Genomic DNA, 26,654 nt, shown 5'->3' on the forward strand with positions numbered 1-26,654 from the left:
TACAAATAGGGCTTTCTTTGTAAAGATCTAAATATTTGTAATATTCAGAAGTAAATTTAAAGTATTTTTTTACCCTCTCTTCTCTGTTAAGTGACTTGGAGAATGAGGTTGAAAATAAGAAAGCCCAGATAGCAAATCTTCAGCAACATTTGTCTGCCCTTGAAAAGGATATTAAACACAATGAAGAACTTCTTAGAAGGTGCCAACTACATTACAGAGAGTTAAAGGTAAAAAAAACATCATTTTGTTTTCTCAGCTTAATCATTTCCAAGTTATTTTTAAGGTCTTAACATTCATTTAGTTAGACGAATAGTTCTCAAATATTTTGGCTCAAGCCCCTTTACAATCTTAAAAGAGCTTTTGCTTGTGTGGGTTTTATCTATCAGTATTCATATTATTAAAAATTAAAGCAAAATTTAAGAATATTTATTAATTCATTTAAAAATAATAAGTCCATTATATGTTAACATAAATAACATTTTTATGAAAAATAACTTTTCCAAAACCAAAAAGATTTATAAAAAGATTGACGTTTTTTATATTGTTTTAAATCTCTAACATCTGGCTTAATAAAATTCACCTGAACTGTCATATCAGCTTCTGTAATCAGTCTGTTGCAATATTACACATCATAGTTATAAACCTCCTGTACACCTGTAAGAAATTGATAGTAAAATTGGTCTTAAAAAAAAATAATGCCGGGCTTCCCTGGTGGCGCAGGGGACACGGGTTCGAGCCCTGGTCCGGGAAAATCCCACGTGCCATAGGGCAGCTAAGCCCGTGCGCCACAACTACTGAGCCTGTGCTCTAGAGCCCGCGAACCACAGCTACTGACCCCGGGTGCCACAACTCCTGAAGCCCGCGCGCCTAGAGCCCGTGCTCTGCAACAGGAGAAGCCACCGCAGTGAGAAGCCAGAGCACAGCAACGAAGACCCAACTCAGCCAAAAATAAATAAAATAAAATAAATTTTTTTTAAAAAAGCGACCCCCCCCCCCGCCAGGTGCCGCTGCTGGGCAGCACTGGCTCACGACTTGGGCTGTGTCAGGAAATGCCAGAAGGGCCTCGTGTGTTTGGATTTAAAATTTTCAGTCAGCCTCAGAGTTGGAGGCCTCAATTCTAAAGAAAGCAAAACCACTTTAGTCACTACGGGTAAATACAAACGCCGAAGCCTCCTCCGCCTCCAAATTTAATGCACCGGCAGGCGGAAGACCTATAGGGTCCGGTTCAGAAAAGGGCCCGTCAGGACCTCGAGCCCAGGAATAAAAGATCCTGGGGATTCTCCTGGCCGCCCGGTTGGAAAGGCAACATCGCAGGCCGCCGGCTCTGGACCCCGATGACCCGGGCCCTGCTTCAGCCCGGGCGAAGAGGGAAACTGAAAGGGCTGGTTTTTCCTTGAGGGGGAACGATGACTGCAACGCACCGGAAACGGCGCGCTGAGAGGCCCGCGGGAGCGGCGGAGACGCCGCCTGATGGCATTGAAACGAATGGGAATTGTAAGTGACTATGAGAAAATCCGTACCTTTGCTGTAGCAATAGTAGGTGTTGGTGGAGTTGGCAGTGTGACTGCTGAAATGCTGACAAGATGTGGCATTGGTAAGTTGCTGCTCTTTGACTATGACAAGGTGGAACTGGCCAATATGAATAGACTTTTCTTCCAACCTCATCAAGCAGGATTAAGTAAAGTTCAAGCAGCAGAACATACTTTGAGGAACATTAATCCTGATGTTCTTTTTGAAGTACACAACTACAATATAACCACAGTAGAAAACTTTGAACGTTTCATGAATAGAATAAGTAATGGTGGGTTAAAAGGAGGAAAACCTGTTGACCTAGTTCTTAGCTGTGTGGACAATTCTGAAGCTCGAATGACAATAAATACAGCTTGTAATGAGCTTGGACAAACATGGATGGAGTCTGGGGTCAGTGAAAATGCAGTTTCAGGGCATATACAGCTCATAATTCCTGGAGAATCTGCTTGTTTTGCGTGTGCGCCACCGCTTGTAGTTGCTGCAAATATTGATGAGAAGACTCTGAAACGGGAAGGTGTTTGTGCAGCCAGTCTTCCTACCACTATGGGAGTGGTTGCTGGGATCTTGGTACAAAATGTGTTAAAGTTTCTGTTAAATTTTGGTACTGTTAGTTTTTACCTTGGATACAATGCAATGCAGGATTTTTTCCCTACTATGTCCATGAAGCCAAATCTTCAGTGTGATGACAGAAATTGTAGGAAGCGACAGGAAGAATATAAGAAAAAGGTAGCAGCACTGCCCACACAGGAGGTTGTTCAAGAAGAGGAAGAGATAATACATGACGACAATGAGTGGGGTACTGAGTTGGTATCTGAGGTTTCAGAAGAGGAACTGAAAAATTCTTCAGGTCCAATTCCTGACTTACCTGAAGGAATTACAGTGGCATATACAGTTCCCCAAAAGCAAGAAGATCCTGTACCTGAAGTAACAGTGGAAGATTCTGGTGAAAGCTTGGAAGACCTCATGGCCAAGATGAAGAACATGTAAATAATGGACTGGCCTGTATTTTATTTCCTGTGTCTAAACCTGTTCCCTAGCAATTAAAAAGAAAATCATTTAAAACTGAGAAAACTTAGGGCAACATCAGTTGATGTATAATCTTCACTGAATTGTTATACTGTTTAAAAATACTGTTGACTATTGCTTGTTACTCTCCCCCCCACAACTAAATCAGAAACTCTCCTAAAACTTATGTTTCATTCTAGTAAGAAAACTTCAAAGGATTATTGCAGGCAGTTATAAATCTTATTTAAAACTTAGCCATTGAACTGTTTTGGCCTTTTGGGAGGGGTGGGAAGAAAGGACCAATTTGATTTGCCTGAGGCCATGGACAACAGAATAGTGTGTGGTCAAGTATAGGGAAAGGACAAGAGGTACAACCTATTGATTAGAGCCAGCAGGCATCTACTCATTGTGTTTGGAATTGCTCTCTACAGGAAAACTGCCCACTACTACTAACTTGAGCAACAATGAATTTCAAATAGTAAACCTATAAAATAAAAACATCCTTTCAAATATTTCCTGATGAAACACAAGCTGAAATACAGTCATTGGAAAAGTTTGTAAACCTCTGAATTATATAGTCAAAACAAGACAGAGTCAAATAAGAGGAAGCTTTCTTCATGGATAGACAGATAAAGATATTTTCAGGATGTACAAATTATATTTCTGCACTGATTAAGAAAAAGCATATCATCTGTGGAACATATATCTGAGTCAGTGTGCTTTATTGAGGAGCAAAAGATAAATTTAGGCTAAGATCATCTAAATTATACCCATCATATGGGCTACCTTCTAATACTTTATTTTATTTAAATTTGATTCCGTGGGTAATTAGATATTAGCAAAGGTTTGTCCTGGATAACAGACAATAAAAGAGGTCAAAATTGCCTCTGCAACGATTGACATGTATTTCTTCACAGGAAAGAGTATCATTTTCCCTGATCGTGACCACTAAATCGTAATTTGATAAACTGGTTTTCTCTGGATTTTGCATACAAATAATGAAGGCTTAGAGAACCTTGTTTGAAATAAATTCCTAATGATTTGGAGAGTAATAAAGACACATGCATGTGTAACCATTATCTGTAGGCTGGTACTATGCTAGTCTCCTATTTTGATGACTTTTTTTGCTCTGAAAAAATATAAATGTCTAAATTCTATCTCTAGGAGGAAAATGTCATTAAAAAATTAAAAGTGCATTTCCCACTTGTAAAGTAAAATTCTAAAAATAATTTCAGAAAGCCCCAAATACCAAATATGTTTAATATATTAGCTTTGAGATTTTAGCATACTGCGATTCTTATGTTTAGAGTGATGCCAGGAAAGTATGGGGATAGTTTCTCTAGCCTTGAAACATATTTACGTTGCCTTAGTAGGTCATTTGTTGTTGTTTAAAATTTTAGTGTAGTCATCTGTAAAATAACTTTTCTAGTTCCTAGAGATGCTTTGAATTTCAAAAAAGAAATGCAGTCTTTCTAAGTCCCATTCCTTTGGTATACTAATTTGGTACCTCTGGTACACTAATTTGGTACCTCTGGTACACTAATTTGGTAATGCTTTACTTATAAGTTTATATAGTTTGATAAATAGCTAGAACCTACTATCCTTTTTTTTTTAAATTTTTATTGGAGTATAGTTGATTTACAATATGTGTTAGTTTCAGGTGTACACAAATTGAAACAGTTATATATATTAGAACCTGCTATCTTCTAAAGACCTTTTTTCTGTTCTTAATTTGGCACTGTACCCTGCTGGTGTCTTATACTGTACCAAATCTTATCTAATTTTTTTGTCTTATATCTTCCATTAAAGTTATTATTTTAGCAGGAAAAAAAAAAAAGCTTTTAAATAAATAAATAAATAAATAAATAAATAAATAAATAAATAATAATGCCTTAGTGTTTTTATGAAAATAGTGTTGACTTCATGGACCCTCTGAAAGAGTCTCAGAGACACCCAGGAGATAGTGGGATTGGACTTTAAGAACCACTGGAGTAATCTTTCCATAACTTGAGACTGGATGTTTCAGGAAAGTACTTTCTCTGTGGACTCAACACTGTCATCATTTTAAATGCTAAGGTGGAGTACTTACATCTGCTTTGCATGAGAGTGGATTAGCAATAATGGTGATCAAGGCAGACTTTATACGTACTTTTCTTTGGTTCATTTAATACTAATGTGTTTCTTTCATTAACTATGGAATCCTTCTGTAACATAAAGCAGAGTAGAACTTTGTTGATTAATACATCCTTCCCCAGGGTTTTTGTTTTTATTTTTCATTTATTTCTATTTACTAAAATCTAAATACTTTTTTTCAAAAGATGAAAATAAGAAAAAGTATTTCTGAAATTCGGGAACTTGAGACTATAGAAGAACACCAGTCTGTAGATATTGCAACCTTGGTAAGATTCTTTTCCTCAATTTAAATGTAATGTTAAAGGACAAATCTGTCATTTAAGTTAAGAGTATCTACTCTCAGCTTCATAAAAGAATCCTTTTTTGAGGCTACTTTTTATGATTACTATGTCCATTTACAAATAAGGTAGAAACTACCTGGTGTATGGCCTTCAAGTTCCTTAATATTTTGTATATGTAACTTGCATACATTGTAATTGGTTTTGTCTTCTTCTGTCGACACATGAAATAAAACTTTATCAGAGCTTATTATGTAAATAGTTCCCTTTCAAACCAAACTACCTAGCATAGTTTTTTTCAGAATTAATCAGTATCAATATTAGTGATATCTTTTAGTCAGTTGAAGTTGGTCTCTTTGCATTATTTTTTTTTCCAAGTTAATGGTTTTAATTCACCGCATATTTGTTACTCTATTTTAATTTCTCTTAGACATCTTTTTATGACATTCAGCTTAGCTCCCTGGGTTACCATAAGTAGTGAATTAGATAGATTGCAGAGTCTTGTTAAAATGAATCAGTATTTACTAGTTGTCTACCCTCTACCAGGCATCATGTTAAATGCTGAGGGACACAACAGTGAACAAAACAGATCAAGTCCCTGCACCGATGGAGCTTTACTCTAATAAGAATTTGTCTTCATTTTTTATTAGTAATCTGGTTTTCCACTTAGTGTTTTTCTGCTTTCATTACTTTTATTGATAGACTAAATTTCTTAAAGGTATGGACTGTGTCTTGTTTATTTTTGTTTACTCAGCGTCTAACATTGTCTGGCATAAGATATATATGTATATACATTATATTTTGAAAGAAAAAGTGAGTAGATAGAATAAAAGTTACCCCTTTTGATTATGACCTCAAGCACAATATAGTTTGTCTTCTAAATGTAATCCTTTTATATTTTTGAACCTATTTCTTCTACCTCCTAATTTACCATTAAGAGTATGAAAATATCATAATTTGTTATTTGTATTTGTCTTTAATCTGATTTACTTGTAGCCCATAGTTTCTCCTCTTCTAGAATTGTTTGTACTGTTTTTCTATTTGATTACTTAAGTGTTTTAATTAATTCTATATGCTCTGTAAATGTCGCCAGGAAGACGAAGCTCAAGAAAATAAAATCAAAATGAAAATGGTTGAGAAAAATATGGAACAACAAAAAGAAAATATGGAACATTTTAAAAGTCTGAAAATAGAAGCAGAAAACAAGTATGATGCAATTAAACAGAAAATTAATCAGCTATCAGAGCTAGCAGATCCACTGAAGGTATGTATTATTGTTACTCTACTATATATATTTTTTATGTTTCAGTTGTATATACGTGGTGTACTGGCTAGATATTACCTCAACAGAATTTATGGCTAAATGTAAATATAACTGTATAAAACCGGGCTGTAAACCAACTTTTCATCATTAGATCAATTAGAATTAGACACTCTGCTCACACCTTTAAGGAGAATAAATTGCCAAATTTCTGACCCCCCAGAAGATTACAGGTTTTGTTACCTTTTTATTTTGTGAGATTTTTTTCTTCTTTTAGAACTAGAGGCAGGACATCTTGTATGTCTATACTGTTTCTGTGCTTACCTGTTCTCTTGTCCCACTTTTCCTCAATAGCTGAAGAATTAGTTGATATAAAAGCCAACTTTTGAAATAAAATGCTACCCAATTCCCATTTATTAACATATCTGCATTATATTCCAGCTAGAATTCAATTAGCTTTTTTTTTTTTTTTTTAAAGCACATACTTTTTGGAACCAAAGTAGGGAAATAAAGTTATTTAACAATTAAATTCTGTAAATTTCACCATGTTTAATAGCTTTGTTGTCAAGTAGCTTACTATCATTCTCATTTTTATGAATAGCTCAATTATTCTCGAAACCTCAAATTTTATTTATGACATTGAGAACAATTAATAGTATGTTTTAAGAGGAGAAAGGTTTATTGATGATATAACCCCCTTTTTTTGCAGGAAAATTACCCCTTTGAATCAAAATGTATTTAGATATTTTAAAAATTGAAAAGAATTTGCGTGCATATGAACTTTACTGTAATTGTCTCCATTGACAATTTTAGAAAACATAATTTATTAAAGGAAGTTAGAGGAGGAGCTGAGCAGAAACAGCTTTTCTCTGTTTGCGGTGGCCTCTCTACAGCTGCTTTCCATAGAGCTGTGATTCCTGCCTGCTGTTGTAATGCAAGGTGGTTTACTTTTTTTCTATTTGAGATAAGAATAAAAAATGGGAAAATAAACTGATAAATTACTGATTAAGAAGAATATAAAATTTTAATATAAAGTTGTGAGGAAGGAAAAAGTATTAAGGATACTGTTGAAAAAGACAAATAGTAGTTACTACAGGAAATTAGAATTAAAAACACAAAAAGTCCAAGATAAATAAGAAGACAAAATTAGTTTTTAAAAGAAAATAGAATAAGAAGAAATAAAATAAGTATGAAAATTGTCAGGAATAGGAGAGAGAGAATTCAAAACTCAGAAATTAGAGCAGTGAAGTTAAAACAAAGATGAGATAAAAGAAAATTTTAAATGGGTGAAGGATTGAGCAGGGAAACTTAAAATGATAAAGTATGCTAAAACAATATAGGAAAAGAAACAATTCTCACCCAAATTGTCCCAGATAGCTTAAAATTAAAAACAAAAAATGAAGGATAAGCTGTGTTCTGTTCTTTTAGGGACGTGTAGGCTAACACAACTCCTGGAATTGGGAATCCGTAGATAAGTTCAAGAGCAGAACATATGGGCAGAAGGCAGTATGAATTCTTGGTCTTAAGTTCCTTGCCTTGGTTGCAAATAAGTGAAAGCTAGATGAGTCCTTCAGTAAACCTGCATGCAGTCAGCCAGTAGCCAAGAGGGTTTTGCTTTGCAATATGACATCCCAATAGCCATCAGTAACAACAGAACCAAGAATATTTGGCTAACAAAAGAATTTAATTCCTCCGAAACTGTCTTTGTGATATATTAGCAGCTTCTAAATATAATCTGTTTGCTATCAGGATGTTTGTTCATTTTATGTCAGAGGAGTGGTGAGGAGTGGAAATACTCTGTTCAAATATGTAGTCATTGTAATCTTGGCATAAGATTTCAATATTTTTCTCCCTTTGAACAGTTTATTTTGATTTACACTGCAAACTTAATGCTTTAGTCACAAATTAAATTTTTTGTACAGGGAGCATGACTTACGTCAAGAATGATGGTCTGCATTTTGGAGTAGGAGGGCCTCTCAGTTTCTGATAGGGATAATGAGTGTTTATTTGGATTGAGGCTGACTATGCTTTTGAAAATTCCAAGATCTAATGATCTATAGCTTTTTAAAACCTCATAATTGATGTAGAGTTATATGAAGCCAGTGGCTATAATACATACGGTAGCAATTTATCCAATGTTGTCGGGTAACTAAAATGGGTTATTCAGACATCAAAGAGAATAACATTTTTCAATGATTCTGTCCCTTCTAGCATCTCAGCCTATTTTTTTAAAGGCTGAACTTTTTAGGGCTACATCAGAATTAATTTTAGATCTAATCCGACCCAGTCCTCACCCCAAAACCAGGATGAGTGTCACTAACTGGCCTTTAATATCTCTAAGTCTCTGTTTCACCATCAACAAAATGAAATTAAAAGAAATACTCTCTTGGTTTCTTTTTAGTTTTAAATTTGATGATACCTATGATATAAATTTATTAAATATATAAGGACAAGTCAAAAGCCATGATAAACGTGGAGAAAAAAACATTAAATTCTTTTCATCCTATTTTATAAGTCACGTCTTTCCCTTTCTAAAGTTGCTAGGAGAAAAGATTAAGCAGCACAAATCTGCCCTGATATAATTGACCCCTTTGGCTCTAGAAAGCTGATTTGGTTCCCTAAAGCAAACGTGGACATATTTATTTTGAAAGTTTCTACCAAAAATGATTAGAAAGTTTAGTGTTCAACCATTCTGTTTCATAAACTATTCCAATTTCTAACTGTAGTATCTCCTACTATGTAAATTGCACCCATTTTCTTTCATTCTCCTCAAAGTAAAGGAACAGAGTATCTCCATACTCCATATAACAATGTTTTCATTTTTAATAGAACTCTGCTATAAAAGCTGTATATTATTAAGTGTCTACCTTGGGTGATAGTTATTTTTAGCAGTACGAACAAGATGCAGTAAATTGTATTCTTAGGTCAGCAAATAGCCTACATCTGTTCTTTTATATGAGGTAAATACTTGCAATTTTTAGATACTTCACGTGTTCTTTTTCTTTTTGGGATATCTCCAAATATCCTGTCTTCCTTGATGCTGTTGTTTTGGTTTGTGTTCGTTTCTTTTTCCTCGTAACTGTGATTCTTGAGGCTGAACATGATCATCGTAGTATGTGTGTCCAGTACTACGCTCAAAAAGCAAACTGACTAAAATTTAATTGGGTGGTTATTAAATCAAGAGCCATTTTAAAAATTGAGATTCAGGGATTCTCAACCTACTAAAACAGAATCTCCAAAGGTGGAGTTTGGAAATCTGTTTATTTTTTAAAACATCCAAATTGATGATAAAGAAGTCAATCTGTATATCAGTATTTGAGAAAGCTGCTGCAATTGGTGGCTATGTGTGTGTATGTATGTGTATATATATATATATATATCATCTTCTAAATAAAATCTTTTCACCAGGCTATGCCTCCTTTAAAAAAATTTGTTTACTGCATGTACTCAAATAGAAGGCAGATTCCCATAACAAGGGAAAAATCCAGTAACAAAGGAAAATATATTTTAGTTGCCATTCATATATGAAACTATTAGGCAAAATAATCAAAATCTGTACTTGACATTCGGTCTACTAATTTAATTATACATGAACACAAAATCACAGGTACAAAGTGATATGTTTAACATTTAGAAACACTGCTTTGTTTCCATTTGCATTTCATGAATTAATTTTTTTAACCTTTCTCATGTGTCTTCTGCGTTGGCATCTTTATCGTGATTAGAGCTGTATTTTGAGTAATTAGAAGAGTTGAGTGATGGATTTTTCCAGAGCTCTTGATCTTCTCTTTCATCTACATTATTTTAAGTATAGCTCTTTTAATTTTAAATAGGGTAAAATTTACTCTTTTTTGTGTACACTTAGGAGTTTTGACAAATGCATAAAGTTGTGTACCCAACACCACAATCAAGATACAGAACAGTTCTAACATCCCTCCCCCCTCCCCCCCTCCCAGATTCCCTTACAGGGCTCCTTCATAGCCAAACCTCCCCCGCCCTTAATCTCTGGCAGTCACTGATCTGCTCTTTATCACTATGGTTTTGCCTTGTACATAATATCACGTAAGTGGAATCATAATATGTAACCTTTTGAGCCTGGCTTCTTTCATTTAGCATGGTGTATTTGAGAGTTATTCATGTTATCATTATCTGATCAATAGCTTATTCCTTTTTATTACTGAGTAATAATTCCACTGTATGGAAGTACCACAGCTTGCTTATTCATGCACCTATTAAAGGACATTTGGATGGTTTCAGTTTTGGTGGTTATGAACAAAGCTGCTCTAAACCTTTAAGTGTAGGTTTTTGTAGGATAGGGTTTCATTTCTCTTGGTTAAGTACCTAGTACTATAGTAAATGTTGTAGATTTCTAATTCATTTTTCAATTATTCCTTCTATGTAGAAATATTACTGATTTTTGTATTGGCCTAGTATCCAGTGACCTTTCTAAACTTACTTATTAATTTAAAAACTTTTTCTTTGGAATTTCTTTATTCACAGTCATCTCTCTTTTAAATACAATTTGATTCTTCCTGTCCAATCTGTACACTTTTTATTTCCTTTCCTTATTTTAATTGAACCATCCAGGACCTCCAATAAATGTTAAATAGAAGCAATGGGACTGCACGTCCTTGTCTTGTACTTAATCTTAAAAAGAAAGCACTTGTTATTTCATCTTAAAAGTAATGGTTAGCTGTTATTTGTTCTTGTTTGTGTTTCTTCTCTTTATTTCTTTCTTTTGGGATTAGCCAAGGAATTTTTAGTATTCCTTTTTAAAATGTCCTCTACTAGTTTGTTTAGCTACAATTTTTGTTTTTTTGTTTTTTTCCCAGTGGTTGCTGTGCGTTACAATATGCATCTTTACCTTATAGTTTACTACTGTTTCCCTTTAAAATGATCTTGGGATAGCTTCTTTACAATTATATTTTGTTCTCAAAATTATGAGGTTACACCTCCAGAAATGATGACCAAATAAGTCAGTGTTAAATTTCTTCACATCTTTTCCTCCTCCACCCCAATTCACCTTTTTTTAAAACCAGGTTTCCTCTGTCAGGTACCTCTGTAATATACAACACTTGCATTGTTTTAAGTCTTTTCAGGCTAACGTAGCTTCCCAGGAAACCGCCTTGTTTACCAAAATAAAGTTGAGAACACCATAAGGTATGGAGACTTCAGACAAGAACTTTAATATGATAATGTGACTTTTCAATTTGGGAAACTCCTCATTTCTCTTCAGAAACGTATGAATATGAACTTAATAACACTTGCCTCTTAAAGCAGCATAATCCTGTCCACTTTATTGAGTTGTCAATTAGTTTATGCCTATGCTGATAATTTTTTAAAGCAATCTTTATAGGTTATTTTGGTTTTATTTAAACAGGATGAATTGGACCTTGCTGATTCCGAAGTGGATAACCAAAAACGAGGGAAACGGCATTATGAAGACAAGCAAAAAGAACACTTGGTTACTTTAAATAAAAAGAAACGAGAATTAGATATGAAAGAGAAAGAACTAGAGGTTATCCATCATTTTTTTAATGTTTTGTTTATACCCTTAGTCATGATTATTAAAGTGTGTTTTCCTAATGTCATTTTTTCCAGACATAGACATGTTGTCTGATGACTATCTGTTTTGTATGAAGTAACAGCTGTTTCAGTGAATCAACAGAGGAAAAGACTGAGGGACTCTCAGAGTGTGGGGACTTCTTAGACCAACATGAAGAGGACTTTAGGCAGCACTGCAGCATCCCCATGTAGTGTCACTGAGTGATTTGGAAAATGGCACTCCCTCCGCTGAAATAGTTCCTTAAATGCCCAGCTTGGCAAGTGCATACAGCTTTATGTCAGAAAAATGCTCCCCTGCCTCTGAGTAACTTGGATGTAAGCTGGGTTGCAGTTCAGCTCCCACTTACTAGATAACCTTCGTTGACAACTGAAAGCAGCAGCCCTGTTTTTAGAGGAGAGTAAGTTGAGGGCAACCGTGGTTTAACCTAAAAGAGATGAATTCCAGCTTTGCTTTTACATGGCTTAGGAAAATGATTTAAACTCTGTAATTCATTTCCCTGCTTGTTTAAAACTTACTGTACTACAAATGTTGTGAATATAAATACTATGTTTAATATTTTACAAACACGAGGGTCTTTGTGTTTTCAGTACTACTTGATGTTCAGAATCCATCCTAAAACACACAAAATGCTGTGTCTAACCTCAGCACCCTGGGTGCCAAACGTTTCATAACTGCTACTTGAAATTTGTTTCACTAGGAAGTTATGGAGCTCTTACAAATTATTAAAGTTGTGTACACCAATGCAATTTTCTCTTGAAGATTATGACAACTCTGGACCGTATTCTCAATATAAAGCTTAGAACAATAATGATAGTAAACGTAATTAAAATACATTTCTTAAACATAAGTTCAGAATTCTATTTTGCATATTTTGGCACAAGTAGTACAGTGAATTGTTATATCAAAGAAGAGTTTTAAAGTTAAACATCTGTTATCTTAGGAGAAAATGTCACAAGCAAGACAAATCTGCCCAGAGCGGATAGAAGTAAAAAAATCTGCATCAATTCTAGACAAAGAAATTAATAGATTAAGACAAAAGATACAGGCAGAACATGCTAGTCATGGAGATCGAGAGGAAATAATGAGGTAAGTGATTGCTCGCTTTTCTACTTTATGATATTATCCATAGATATATAATAGTGAGACAAAAAATAACATTTATATATAAATCTTAAATTTGGGTAAAGTGTTGCTATGGCATATAGTTATAGCTAAACTAGCCTTTCATACCTGTATTATTAATAATAAACTTTCTTCCTTCAGAATTATTATAGAACTCATTACAGAATGACATTTTAACATAATTGCCATTTTTATACCTGTAAGATTCATATAGTCATGAGAATATTCAGCTTCAGAAGTAATCAAAGAAATGCAAAGCAAAACAATTAGAAGCCATTTTCATATATATCAAGATGAAAAGAACACATATTTCATGTCAGTGAGATTTCAGTGAAATGGATATTTTCATATTACTTGTGAAAATGGAAGCTCTAGTTTAGTTAGAGCGTGGGTTCTCAAGCAAGAGTACCTCAGTTTGAATTGCAATTCTGTTACCTACTAAACTGACTTTGGAAAGTTATCTAATGGCTCTGAACCTCAAATTTCTCATCTGTAAAATGGGTATAATTATAGTACTTACCTTATAGAGTTGTTATGAAGATTAAATGAGATAACCCATAATAAACAATGTATAGGATACATAATATGTTAGATGTTATTATTAGTCTTTCTGAAAAGTTTTAAGGTAGTTTATGTTAAACGCCTTTAAAAATTTCAGTTTGGCCAAGTAATTTTGTTGTTATAATCCAAAATGAAAAAAACAATTTATACTTGGATGTTTATTGCAGCATTAGTGTTTTTTTAGTTGAGATATGGTTGATTTACAATATTATATTTCAGGTGTACAACATGGTGATTCAGAATTTTTATAGATTGTAGTCCCTTTATAGTTATTATAAAATATTGGCTATATTCCCTGTGCTGTACAGTATATTCCTGTAACTTATTTATTTTATACATAGTAGTTTGTGTAACACTAAACAATTAGAAATTTTGCATAACTAGATGATAATGATTGAATTACAGTAGAAAATTATAGCTATTAAACTTTATGAAGAATTTTTCATATTAAAAAAGGCAGGGAACAGGAGTGATCTCAATTCTGTTTTCACAAACTTTGGGGAAAAAGGGGAAGAAACAAAACTAGTAACAAGTTTTTCTTTAAAATAGGTAATGCCTTACATGTTTTAAAAATATAATGTGAAAGGGCAGACAATGAATTTTTTCACTTTTATTTTATTTTATTAAATTGATTTATTAAATATGCTTTCGTGTTTCTGTACGCAAAGGCAAGATGGTACGAGTATGTGCTTTCATCCTTGCAGATACAAAAAGTAGTACACTAAGCTGTTTTAGGTTGCTTTCTTTGATTTAATGATATATTTTGTAGATCTTTCCATATCAGTACATAGGCATTTTCTCATTGTGTTTTTCTGTTTCACAGTGTTTAATCATCTCCTACTGATGGATAGTTGAGTTTTAACTTGATTTTTTTCTATTATAAATGGTGGTACACAACAAATAATTTTATACATGCATTATTTTGTATAAATTCGGGTTTTTGGTTTTTGTTTTTTTAATAGGATAAACTCCATTTTGGCAGAGTCCCCTTTCTAGGGATTGTCCTTTTTTTTTCACTCCTATCAGCAATGAGTGCCTGTTTCCCCACAGCCTGAACAATGTGTGATTATCTTAGATTCTTTTTGCTGATAGATATATTTCCTAAAAATATATATATACACCTCAGTATAATTTTAATTTGCATTTCACTTCTATTAAATGTGGTTAACATCTTTTCATGTCTTAAGGACTGTTTATTTGTATTTCTTTTTCTGTGAATATTTTTGATGTGAGGAATGTATTTTATCTTTTTCCAAACTGCTGTTTAGCCATTTGAAAAGTTATTGGTCCTCTAATTGTTTCCTTAAGTATGGCCATAGGAGTAATATTTTTTGTATTTTTGCAAGTTCAAAACTATTTGTCTCTAGCTTTTGAGTTTGAAAGATAAGAGTTTAGCCTGGTATAAAAGCCTCATTCTCCTGAGTATCTGGGTATCATGATGTTCATCTGTTAAGTTCTGTAACTTATCCAGAATGTCAAATTCTGTGATCCTTTCCTTGGTATACACAGTGCTTTTTTAAAAAATATATAGATTTAAGTCTTACTTCTTAAAAGTTTTCTGGTATTTTACTTTTAAGTATTTTCTGTTCTGTTGTCTAGTGTTCTTTTTAGAGGTCTTCAGTTATACATATGTTGCATGTACTTTTTCTTCTCTAGTTATTTTGTCTAACCATTTTATCTGGGTTTTTTTCCTGTTTTGTTTGTTTTTCTGATTTCTCATCTCTTTGTCTGTTGATGTTTTCTGTGTTGTCTGTTTGTTCCTATGCAGCATCTCATTTTGTCTCATGTCTTTGTTTTTTTGCTTTTTGTCTACACTCCCTTGCCCCACCTTGGGTTCTGCAAGTTCATGCTTCTCCTCCTCTTGTCTGTTTGTAACCTGTTGTTGTTTACCTATCTGTTAGCTTTGAATTCTTTGATTTATCTTTTCCTTCAGTTCTTTCATTTCTGCTTTGAGGTATTCCTTCCTGGTAGCACTTGTGTCTTGTTTTGTTTTCTTTTGTTTTAATTTATCGTGTTCAATTACAGTTTTAATCTGCTTTGTGACGACATTGTTGTAATAAGTTTTCTTTGTAGAGAGAGTTTTGCTGCTCTTTCCCAGTGCTTTTTTCCCCCCCATAAATATCTTTGTATGTGTGCTTTGTTTGTGCTTTTTTTGTTATTCGTTTTTTAATTGATTGGATTTTCTGGGACTGGACATTTGAAGGAAGATGGGGGACGGATCACTGAGAGCCTTGGCCAGGGTTCGCCCTTCATCCTTTGTCAGGATCTTTCTCTCCCTCACTACAGCAATGAGCTGTTGCCTCCACAGTAGCACCCTGAGAAGCCGTGTCTTCCCGGCCTCTTTGCCCTTGTCTTGTTCAGGCTGGGGCTGGGGGGATCCTAATGCCCAACCTGCGTTCTTCTGCTCCTGCACTGGCATCTGTCACTAAGGGGAACATTTCTTGCCTTCTGGTGTGATCCCTTCCTCGCTAGAAGATCTGTATTTGCTGGTATTCTCTTACGATCAGCCACTCTGGGCCCCACTTGGGCACTTTCTTCACTTACTTTCTCTGCCTTCTCTAGGGCTTGCACTTTGTTTCTGCCCAGCCCTGCTAACAGCTCTCCCCAGTCAGGGCTGCATGCTCGCATTCTGGCAGTGTATTTGTCTGGAGATTTTTGAAACCTGCTACTGCTGGGCCCTCTCAGCACTCCCTGCACTCCCTGTTCTTCCTATTAAATATATTTGAGATTTTACTTTATGTTTCATTGAATGGCATTTATTTACTTAACATTTTTTTCATAAAATAGGCAATATCAAGAAGCAAGGGAAACCTATCTTGATCTGGATAACAAAGTAAGGACTTTAAAAAGGTTTATTAAATTACTGGAAGAAATAATGACCCATAGATATAAAACATATCAACAATTTAGAAGGTAAGTGCATTAAAAAATATTACCACATATTGTACATTGTTGTTTTTTCTTTGTTTTCACATTCTCCCTTATAAATAATAAAATTAAATTAAAAGAACTTGCATGATTTAATCAGAAAAGAAATGGTGGTAGTGCTTGGGATCCTGGATTTGAAGGGACTTTTATAGTGAGCTTTTTAAACTTAAACTGCATTAGATATGCTTTACTGGATAACTTATAGATGGCTGTTCAGTGTATGCTTAAATGGGTCATTTGGAAGCTCATTGGTTCTGTTAACAGACTGTTTCACTCTTGGACATTGCATGTTCTTAAGGCATACAAGTTTTGATGGGACATGTTAAGGCAGTTTCTCAGTTGATTACCATGATCTACTAGAATGGTGTAGCCCCATGGATGCAGAATCTATGTTTTGTTTGCTGCTGTATCCCCAGTACCTACTACTGTGCCTGAAATATAGTAGAAACTTGATATATATTGGTTGAATGAATGAGTACAGGATCAGCAAAACTGGATGTCATTAATATACCCAGGAATGTGCAGATGGACAGAGATAAGTTAACCTCAGCTAAAATCACAAACAACAGAAATAAAAGACAGTTTATAGGGTAGGGTTGCCCTTTGATATACTTGGATCCAAGGCAGCCCTAGTCTTTCCGCCTAACGTCTGTTTTCCCCATGGCATTCCCTCAGTAACACGCGTTTTAACTGTACTTATAACAAAAACTATAATCTTAAGACTGTAGCAATTTTTTTTTAATTTAGCTCTAGTACGTATGGGGAAATTCAAATAAAGCCGTAATGAGAAACAGGCTTTACGTGTTTGACCATATTCCTTAACTAAACTATAGCTTAGTTTTTGAAATGTGTATTTCAGTTTTATATGCATGTTATTAGGACTTGACTTGAAGAGTTTTTAATTTTATCCTTCTGAGGCTGCCTTGCAGTTTTGTTAGGTGGGACCAGAGCAGGCTTTGGTGGAGGACTGATTTTTTTCCTACCTGTGAAGCTGTGTTCTTCTGGGTCCTCTACTGATATGTCGTGAGGTTATTCCACTCGTGCCTTTGGGAATATGAACTGTTCCTGGCTCTGGGTGACCTCGGGGCTTGCTTCTGCTTCTGTTGGGTGTGCCTCTCACCAGCCTCGGCAGTACCCTCACACTGACGCTGATGAGGGGGTACTCAGCCTGCGGCTCTCCCACCCGCCTCTGTGGTCCTCTGGGGCTCGCTCTGTGCTGCCCTCTTTCCCACACTCTGCTTCGTGAACCGGAGGTGCCTTGGCCACCCCAGACTCCTGAACAGGAAGACTTCTGGACTCTGCTTGGGTTTCCACTCCCCTTTACTCTCAACATAAAAGTCATTTGGGGCATTCACGGGGCTCAATTTGTTTGTTTCCCATCTTTCAGAGATTGTTTTGACTGGAACTGAATGCGACGTCTGATGTCCAGAGTCCAAAAACTCTTGCTTCATAGACTTTGTCCAGTTTTCTAGTTGTTTCACGCAGAAGAGTAAATCTAATGCCTATTACTGTGTCTTCTCCAGAAGCAGTAGGGTTCGTTTTCATATTGTTATTCAGAAAATTTTAGAATATTTTCTGTAAAGGTATTGGTCTTATTTAGTTTATTACCTTGATATGTTTCTTCACCACTGACATGTTTTATATTGTTTATCCAGTCTTGGGAGGACAATAAAAATGGTCAAATTTTTAAAATTGTTTATCTCTTTACACTGGAGAACCTTGCCATTTTATGAGGACAGTCTCTTTTAGTCATCCCATGAGTGGAAGCAATTGAAGACTACATATCAGTATTGAAAGAAAGAAAAGTTAACGGAAAATTCTGAAAACCAGCTAGCAATAGTTGTGGCAGCAAAAGAAAACTCAGACTATCAGTATTTTCTAATGTGGAGATTTAATACAGTTTAGGAAGGGAATCGGGAGGGAAAAGAATAAAACGATAGTTATTCTGAAGAAAGGAGCCTTAGACTCATTAAGGAGCAAAGATGCTAAGAAAAATAACCAGTCACTTGTCACCTAGATCTTATTTTCTAAATACCATTCCCCAACAAAAGGAATCAAGGCTCCTTTGAGAAATGGCTGATGATACCGGAGCAGAGCAGGGAAGGTATAGATGAGCCTCTTGCTATGCCAGAAAGTAAGGACGTGCCCCCCCAAAAATGTGGAGTCATGATAAAAGGACATAGGCAGCTTGAAGGGACCCCATTGGCAAAATCTGGGACAATTTGAAGACCAAAATAAGTAAGAACAGTAATGGATGATAACCCAATGAATAAAATAAGAACCTGTGACTGCAGCCTTATAAATAGAAAGGTGGTAAGTAAATAAATGAGGAAGAAGGGAAAGCTCTTCCTTACAGCAGAATGCCATATGACAAATAAGTGAAGTTCACGTTGTGCTAGACAGTGCGTAAGGTATTACAGATACAGCATGATTAAGAGATTGCCTTTGCCCTTTTTGCTACTGTAAAGTTAGGAGGAGACAGGCAAATGAATAGGCAGTTTACCATTATCTTAACACTACTAGAGTTTAATCCTCTCAAGGACAAGATTCATGTCTTCTGTATTAGGGTGATGTATAAATTAGTTGAATGATTGATACATTCATATGGACTGGCTGTAATATAATGGGTTTCATTATATGTGGGATGACATCTTTATTCATTTTATAGATGTTTGTTTATTATAAAAGGAAATGAAGTGGTAAAAATGTAGAGACATGAACGAAATATAAAGACACAGGCAAAAATCATCTAGAATTTTACCTATTAAATGGGCACCAGTGTTAACATCTTGGCATATTTTCATCTGGCCTTACGTGCTGGTGTAAAGATCATGCTGAATATACAGTTCTGTATCTCTGTAATCTTTTTAATGTGCCCAATTTCTTTCTTCAAGGTGTTTGACTTTACGATGCAAATTGTACTTTGACAACTTATTATCCCAGCGGGCCTATTGTGGAAAAATGAATTTTGACCACAAGAATGAAACTCTTACTATATCCGTAAGTATCTTAACTCTTTGCATGTTAGTCATTAGGAGAATTAGCTGCTTCGTTTCTTTTGATGATATTTTGATCTGTTGTCATTGGAAAACAAAATAACTTATTTTGAAGTTAAAGATAGTCTTTGCCAAAGTGTTGAAAATTAAATTGATTTTACTGACTAAAGCCATTACTTCAGCTTTTTTTTTTTTCCGCCAGACAGCCACATTATTTTCTTATGGTGATAATTAGGAATTTTATTTTCAGTGACAAATATTTACCTTCTCTTTTCACTCCACTGGTTCCTTTTTAAAATTCATATAGCATTTTTTTTTTAACATCTTTATTGGAGTGTAATTGCTTTACAATGGTGTGTTAGTTTCTGCTTTATAACAAAGTGAATCAGTTATACATATACATATGTTCCCATATCTCTTTCCTCTTGCATCTCCCTCCCTGCCACCCTCCCTATCCCACCCCTCTAGGTGGTCACAGAGCACAGAGCTGATCTCCCTGTGCCATGCGGTTGCTTCCCACTAGCTATCTATTTTACATTTGGTAGTGTATATATGTCCATGCCACTCTCTCACTTTGCCACATCTTACCCTTCCCCCTCCCCATATCCTCAAGTCCATTCTCTAGTAGGTCTGTGTCTTTATTCCCGTCTTGCCACTAGGTTCTTCATGACCTTTTTTTTTTTTTCTTAGATTCCATATATATGTGTTAGCATACTGTATTTGTTTTTCTCTTTCTGACTTACTTCACTCTGTATGACAGACTCTAACTCCATCCAACTCACTACAAATACCTCCATTTCGTTTCTTTTTATGGCTGAGTAATATTCCATTGTATATATGTGCCACATCTTCTTTATCCATTCATCCGATGGTGGACATTTAGGCTGCTTCCATGTCCTGGCTATTGTAAATAGAGGTGCAATGAACATTTTGGTACATGACTCTTTTTGAATTATGGTTTTCTCAGGGTGTATGCCCAGTAGTGGGATTGCTGGGTCATATAGCATTTTAAATTACGTGGGACATTATAGAAAGTCTGTATTCTCTGGCCCCGCTATAGGAAGCCAGAAAAGAATTTCTCAAAGAATGTTCGACCCCATGTAATTGTCTTTGTGCTACTTATTTTGGAAGGTATCCCTAGATCTAGCCTCTTTTGTATAAACGAAGCCACCACTTTCAAATTGTGGAGTCTGCATGTCTGGATTCTATCGTAGTCACATGCATTAAAGGAGAAGTGTGGGATATAGCATTAAAAATAGTGTAGTCAGGAGGTCAAAAGCAACTACGCACTCTAAATAATTGGGGCAAACTTTTCAAATATTTGCTTACTATTCTTAGTTGCCATAAATTTTATACTTCCATTTTAATACTTAGAATAAGTAATAATTTGCCATACAGATATGCAACTAAGAACTCATCTAAAAATTTTTAAGAATAATAATAATTGAGAAAAAGAATGACAAGACATTTAAAAATGGTTAAAAGTCATTAATTCGCCAAGTGGTGAATAAGCACATGAAAAAGTGCTCAGTATCGCTAGTCATCAGAGAAATACAAGTTTATACCATAGTAAGTTACTATCCCACTCCTGTTATTGTGACTAAAATGAACAAGACTGATAATACCTTGTGTGGGTGAGGTTGTGGACTTAGAACGCTTACACCTTGCTAGTGGGAGTATAATTTGGTAGAACTAATTTAGAAACCTGTCTTGCAGGGTCTATTAAAGCAATTCCACTTTTCAGAACTCTTCAAAAACCAGTAAAATTTATCTACAGTAATTAAAGTCAAAATAGTGGTTACCTTTTAAGGGTTGGTAGTTGACGGGAGAGGACACAGGGAATCTGCTGAGATGCTAGAAATGTCCTGTCCTGATCTGAGTAGTGGTTACCCGGGTGTGTGTGTATATGTGTACGTATATGTCAGAATTATTTGAGCTAAACACTTAAGCTTTGTGTTCTTTACTGTATATAAATTATACTCTAGTAAAAGTGAAAAAAAGGAAGAAAATATTAGGTGTTTGGATAATTTATCCCCAGAGCCATAACTGTTCAAGACAACTGAAAGTAGATTTTCTGACACTATCATCCCTGTTATTCAACAGAATATTATTGCTTTAAGAATCTTCAAGTTTTCTAGTCTTCATTTTACAAATAAGAAAACTGAGGCAGAAGTCCCATGATAGGTTTACTAATAGGCCAGGGATAAAATTTAGATGTCCGTAATTTATCTGGGGCTTCATTCATTAGAATGATACAAGACGCAGTTTGGGAGCAAAAGACTGCATCCTGTTACTTAGTTCTTACTTTTCTTTTGGTGTGTGTGTGTGTGTGTTTGGTTGGTGTTGTTTGGCTTTTTACTGCTTATGTTGCTTCTGTGTTTGGATTTTCATAGAGAATTCAGACTTCAGATGATAAATATAAAATTTCAGTGTATGTTTAAATTCAGAATCTTTTATAACCCTTAGAAGATTAAAACATAAGTGAATGCTCACTTGAGAACCAAATAATTTTTCAAATAGTGTTTTGGAAAATACGTGAAGCTGTATATCTTTTAAAACACATATGATAAAACTGGTTGGTGCTCTGTTTTTTCACCTTGAGTGCATATATGTATATCTGGAATTCTCTAAAAATGAAATCGAGTTCCTTCAAATGTTACTTATACTGTCTTCTTAGGAAATTATATGAAAATGTTATCTCACTAATTTTATATTGTTCCCATGAACACTTACTAAGAGAAATTTTTTAAAGAGAGTTATGTATTTCAATTGATTGCTGCTGTTATTCTTTGGCCAGTGTGAGCCTCTTTAAGTTGGTCCTGCGTCCTTTTGACATTCAGTAATTACTTTGAAAGCAGTTTAACCACTAGATGTCACTAGAATTCAAGTAACAAAAGATTAACTTCGCATTTAAAATGTTTGAGAAAAAGCAATAAAGAAAACGATCCCATTTACAATAGCATCAAAAACAATAAAATACTTAGGAAATTTAACCAAGGAAGTGAAAGATCTATACACTGAAAACTATTAAGACATTGATGAAAGAAATTGAAGAAGACACAAATAAATGGAAAGATAACCCTTGTACATGAATCAGAAGAATTAATATTGTTAAAATGTCCATACTATCCAACGCTATCTATAGATTCAGTGCAATCCCTATTGAGATTCCAAAGGCATTGTTCACAAAAAGAAAAAACAATCCTAAAATTTGTATGGAACCACAAAAGACCCCTAATAGCTAAAGCAATCTTGAGAAAAAAGAACAAGCTGGAGGCATCACATTCCTGATTTGAAGCTATGTTGCAAAGCTATAGCAATCAAAACAGTATGCTATTGGCATAAAAATAGACACAATTGGTCTACAGTGGGACAGAATAGAGAGCCTAGAAATAAACCCAGGCATATATGGCCAACTAATACTTGACAAAGGAGCCAAGAATATACAATGGGGAAAGGATAGTCTCTGATAAATCGTGTTGGGAAAACTGGATATCTACATGCAAAAAATGAAATTGGACTAACGTTGGTACTTTTATTATTAAGCCTTTGGACTTTGGTATGTTAGATCTGGTTATGGTGAGAAAATGTTTTCAGTTTGATTCTCTCACAATAAAACAGAAGCCACCGTTACACAGCTCACTGTTTTACTCTAAAATATTTTGAATAGATGTCGTTTCCAAGTCACTAAATGATTTTTTTTACTATAAATTCATCCTTTCTAATAGTAGCCAATCTTTTCTGTAAAGAAATTAATCTGTTTTTTTTCCTATACTTTGTTTTTTGTCAACTCATTCAAGGTTCAGCCTGGAGAGGGAAACAAAGCCGCTTTCAATGACATGAGAGCCTTATCTGGCGGTGAACGTTCTTTTTCTACAGTTTGCTTCATTCTTTCTCTGTGGTCCATTGCTGAATCTCCTTTCAGATGCCTGGATGAGTTTGATGTCTACATGGTAGTGTTGACTTTTAAATTCTCTAATTTTTTGTTTGTTTGAAATGTATATTTTGAAAGGAAGCAATTCATTCTTTAGTTTCACCCATAACAGAAAAGATCCTGCTCTGACAGTTTAGTCTGTGATAAGTGATAGAGAAGAACCAAAGAATTCCAGTTCTGTCCCTTGCTAACATACCACACTGGCAGGGACCCTGTCCTGGATTTGCAGCCTTTTCCCCAGTTCGCCTCCGTCTTCCGTTTTTACACGTAATTATAAGCAGTTCCCCACGCTTGCTTTCACTGACTCTCGCCACTGTTCTCTCCCTTCCTGCACAGCCACGCTGTTCAAAACAGCAGTGTGTGTAACATGAGGGAGCAAGAACACTGGACTTCGAAGTTAAAAAACTGAAGATTGAGACCCACCTCTGTCACCAGTCACCCAGCTGACTTTGGACAAGATATCTATCCTCTTTGGGCCTCAGTTTCTTCAGCTATAAAATAAGATTATTAACCTTTCCTACCTCGTAGGGTGAGAGCGAGGCTCCAGTGAGGTCCTGTCTGTAATGTGCTCACTGTGGTGCAGGCACATAGTAGGGCCTCCCAAATCAGCTGTTAATCATTCTCTTTACTGCTTCTTGCCTCCTTCTTTACTAAATCCACTGTAACCTGGGTTTCGACTACAATACTCCAGCAAAACTTGTTTAGCAAAAATCATAAGAACTTTAATTCGGTGAAGTATATGGCACCACAGACTGACCTTCCATCTCTTAAACTGTGTCTTCTTACCTCCTCTTTGTTCTCAGTGTGCCAGTCTGCCTCGCCTAATTCGGGTGCCCTTCAATGTTTGAGGTCTTCTTTGTTTTTCATAGTGGTGTTAATTTTCCTGGATATCATGTTCTACCTACCCCCGGCCCACGCACACACAGACACACACAGTCCCACAGCCTGCTGTCTACGTTTGGATCCCTCCCAAAGCTAAGCATCTCATTCTGACATCTCTCTTGTTCTCTGGACCCGTGTGCTCGACTACCTGTGAGACCTCATCTAGTGAACAGCCCACATCTCAAACTCAGCATGTCTGAGTCTGAATTTTTCTACTCCAGGCCTTTCTTTTCCTGAATTCTTTTCCTTGATTAGTTGCAAACTGCCATTTCCAACCCAACACCTAACTGCAAAACCAGTGATTTATCTGTGATTCTTCTTTCCTTGTTACACATTAAGTCTGACCTCTGTCTCGTCCTCTCTCAAGTATCTCCCTGGCCCCGCCCCCGCTCTTCCTGTTGCCTCTCGTGTCCTCACCCCTTGCTTGTTGTCATCGTGTCCTGTCCAGACTCTCAGACTTCAGTCGTGCCCCTTCTCAGTTCCTCCTTCACTGTCTTGCCAGGTTTATATTTCTAAAATAGATCTAATTGTGGTCACTCACTTGCTTGAAAATCTTTGGTTTAATTCTGAAGAGTGACTTTGAAACCCTTCATGATGTAGTATCCCCTGACTTTTTCAGCTGGACTAAGCTGTTTGTGATTTTCCAGACACTGCGCCTCTGCCCATTGTGCTCTTCTTCGTTGTATGTCACACTCCGACTCATCTTTCAGCACTCGGTTCAGATGTCCCCTTTATGTAGCCTCCATGACCACCACCCTGCCAGGCAGGATTAGGGACTTCTCAGAGCTTCCTCAGCACCACCTGACATCAACTCATGCAATTATATTATTTTTATATTTTATAGTATCTAATATTATATATTATACACATTTTATTATTATATATATTATATTTATATATTTTTCATTCTATTGCAATCCCCTATTTTCATGTCTGAATCACCCACCAAATTTTCAATTTTGAAGTTATCAACTCTGTCTTAATCATATTTCTAACTCCTAATGCCTAGCCCATAATTAGGATTTAGAAAATGCTTATTTACGAATCAGAATTCATATTTGTAAGTGCTATATAATCCTTCAGTGGTTTTTTTTTTCCTATGCTGTCACTGCTGAAGATTAGTTAGAAATTCCTCTGAGATTTGGCTTCACAGCTGATTCACAAATCATAGATGATTGCTCTTTCCATATAATATTTCTGTCCAAAATGCTATTATGTAGACTTATCACCCATCTTATAGGTCAGATATAATTCTGAACAATTTCTTTCTCTTTCAGAAACTTACAGGTTCTTAGTCAGAATGACATTTTGCCTCATTGAAATTATTCAGAAAAATGTACCCAAGTTCTGAGAACCAATCCAGTGGAAATGAATAAATATTTCTTGGTGCATTGGCAGCTTTTTTATTAAATCATGGGCTTCCCCAAGGCATTGTTTTGAAAGGACAGTTTTCAGTTTGGGCAAGCTCTGGTCACTTCTGTTAACGTTAAGTTAGATTACTTTAGGGATATGCCTGATGGAAGAATTTATAGAGTAAGAGCCACTGAGCAGTGTAGCTGGGACGCAGGGCCCCTGTCTGTCTCCAGAGCCCAGGTTCTAAACCGCCACGCCGTATGGTACGGCCACATGCGGTTTCATTTGTCTGTGTTTTCAAATTTCAGGAGTCTTCAAGGGAGGAGAGAGGTACTTTGATTTTTGTTTTTTCTGTTATTTAACTCAGAAAATGTAAGCACACAGTTTAATTCCTGTAGTCAAAACCTGTTATAACCAAGCATTTTTTCCCTATACACGGATGTGCTGTTTAACTTATTTTAAAGATTCAACTGAGAAATTAGTCTGTAAATTCAAATTGATTCACATTGTACAAATTGTAGAAGGTGATGGGGACAGAGTTTTTAGAACACCTTAATCACTGAGGGAAAACTTGAGAGACTTAGTAAGTTTGAATCTGGTCACCTTTGATACTGTTCTCCTGAGTAATTAAATATTACTGTAGAAATTAGATTCACTCTGCAACATCTAGTTGTATGTTTTGACTATTTTCCGATTATTTTAATTGTTAAGTATATTTGAGGCAAGGGGCTATATACTTTGACTATAGAAATTCCTGGAAGATACACATTATTCAGTTATTTTCCCCTAATAATTTTAGATACTATCTTTCACAGTATGTATGAATTGCTCGGCATCATAGATAAGATAATGGATGATCCTTGGGTAAAAATCCAGGGGTTCGTAACAACCAGCAGAATGCTGCTTTCACAGGAACATGATTGACCCAGCAGCAACTCTGACTTCTGCCTCTGTTCTCCAGGATATGGTTAACCGGAGAATTGCGATGGACATGATACTCAAGATGGCAGATTCCCAGCGCTTCAGACAGTTTATCCTGCTTACCCCTCAAAGCATGAGGTAACTTTTTAAAACTCTTCTATGAATTATATATATATCAAGTATA

At 35.5% G+C, this 26,654-nt stretch overlaps 1 protein-coding gene and 1 pseudogene across 3 annotated transcripts in view; both read left to right on the forward strand.

Moving 5' to 3' along the window:
• The window catches only part of SMC6 (structural maintenance of chromosomes 6), a 76,952-nt gene that overhangs the window by 47,552 nt on the left and 2,746 nt on the right, over nt 1–26,654 (forward strand). The window contains exons 18-26 of one of the 2 annotated variants that reach the window (XM_082426423.1): nt 92–227; nt 4,854–4,934; nt 6,040–6,210; nt 11,588–11,725; nt 12,714–12,859; nt 16,244–16,369; nt 19,279–19,384; nt 23,181–23,333; nt 26,511–26,608. In XM_082426423.1, the coding sequence (XP_082282549.1) occupies nt 92–227; nt 4,854–4,934; nt 6,040–6,210; nt 11,588–11,725; nt 12,714–12,859; nt 16,244–16,369; nt 19,279–19,384; nt 23,181–23,333; nt 26,511–26,608 (1,155 nt within the window). The remainder of the gene's footprint in view (nt 1–91; nt 228–4,853; nt 4,935–6,039; nt 6,211–11,587; nt 11,726–12,713; nt 12,860–16,243; nt 16,370–19,278; nt 19,385–23,180; nt 23,334–26,510; nt 26,609–26,654) is intronic. The other variant, XM_082426424.1, reaches the window with a different exon arrangement.
• Nucleotides 929–4,385, forward strand: LOC309643614 (ubiquitin-like modifier-activating enzyme 5 pseudogene; annotated as a pseudogene). Its single transcript has one exon. The product of its transcript is annotated as a ubiquitin-like modifier-activating enzyme 5 pseudogene (transcript).

Source organism: Balaenoptera physalus, assembly GCF_965194825.1.
Source record: "Balaenoptera physalus genome assembly, chromosome: 15".
In the NCBI taxonomy this organism is placed as follows: Eukaryota; Metazoa; Chordata; class Mammalia; order Artiodactyla; family Balaenopteridae; genus Balaenoptera; species Balaenoptera physalus.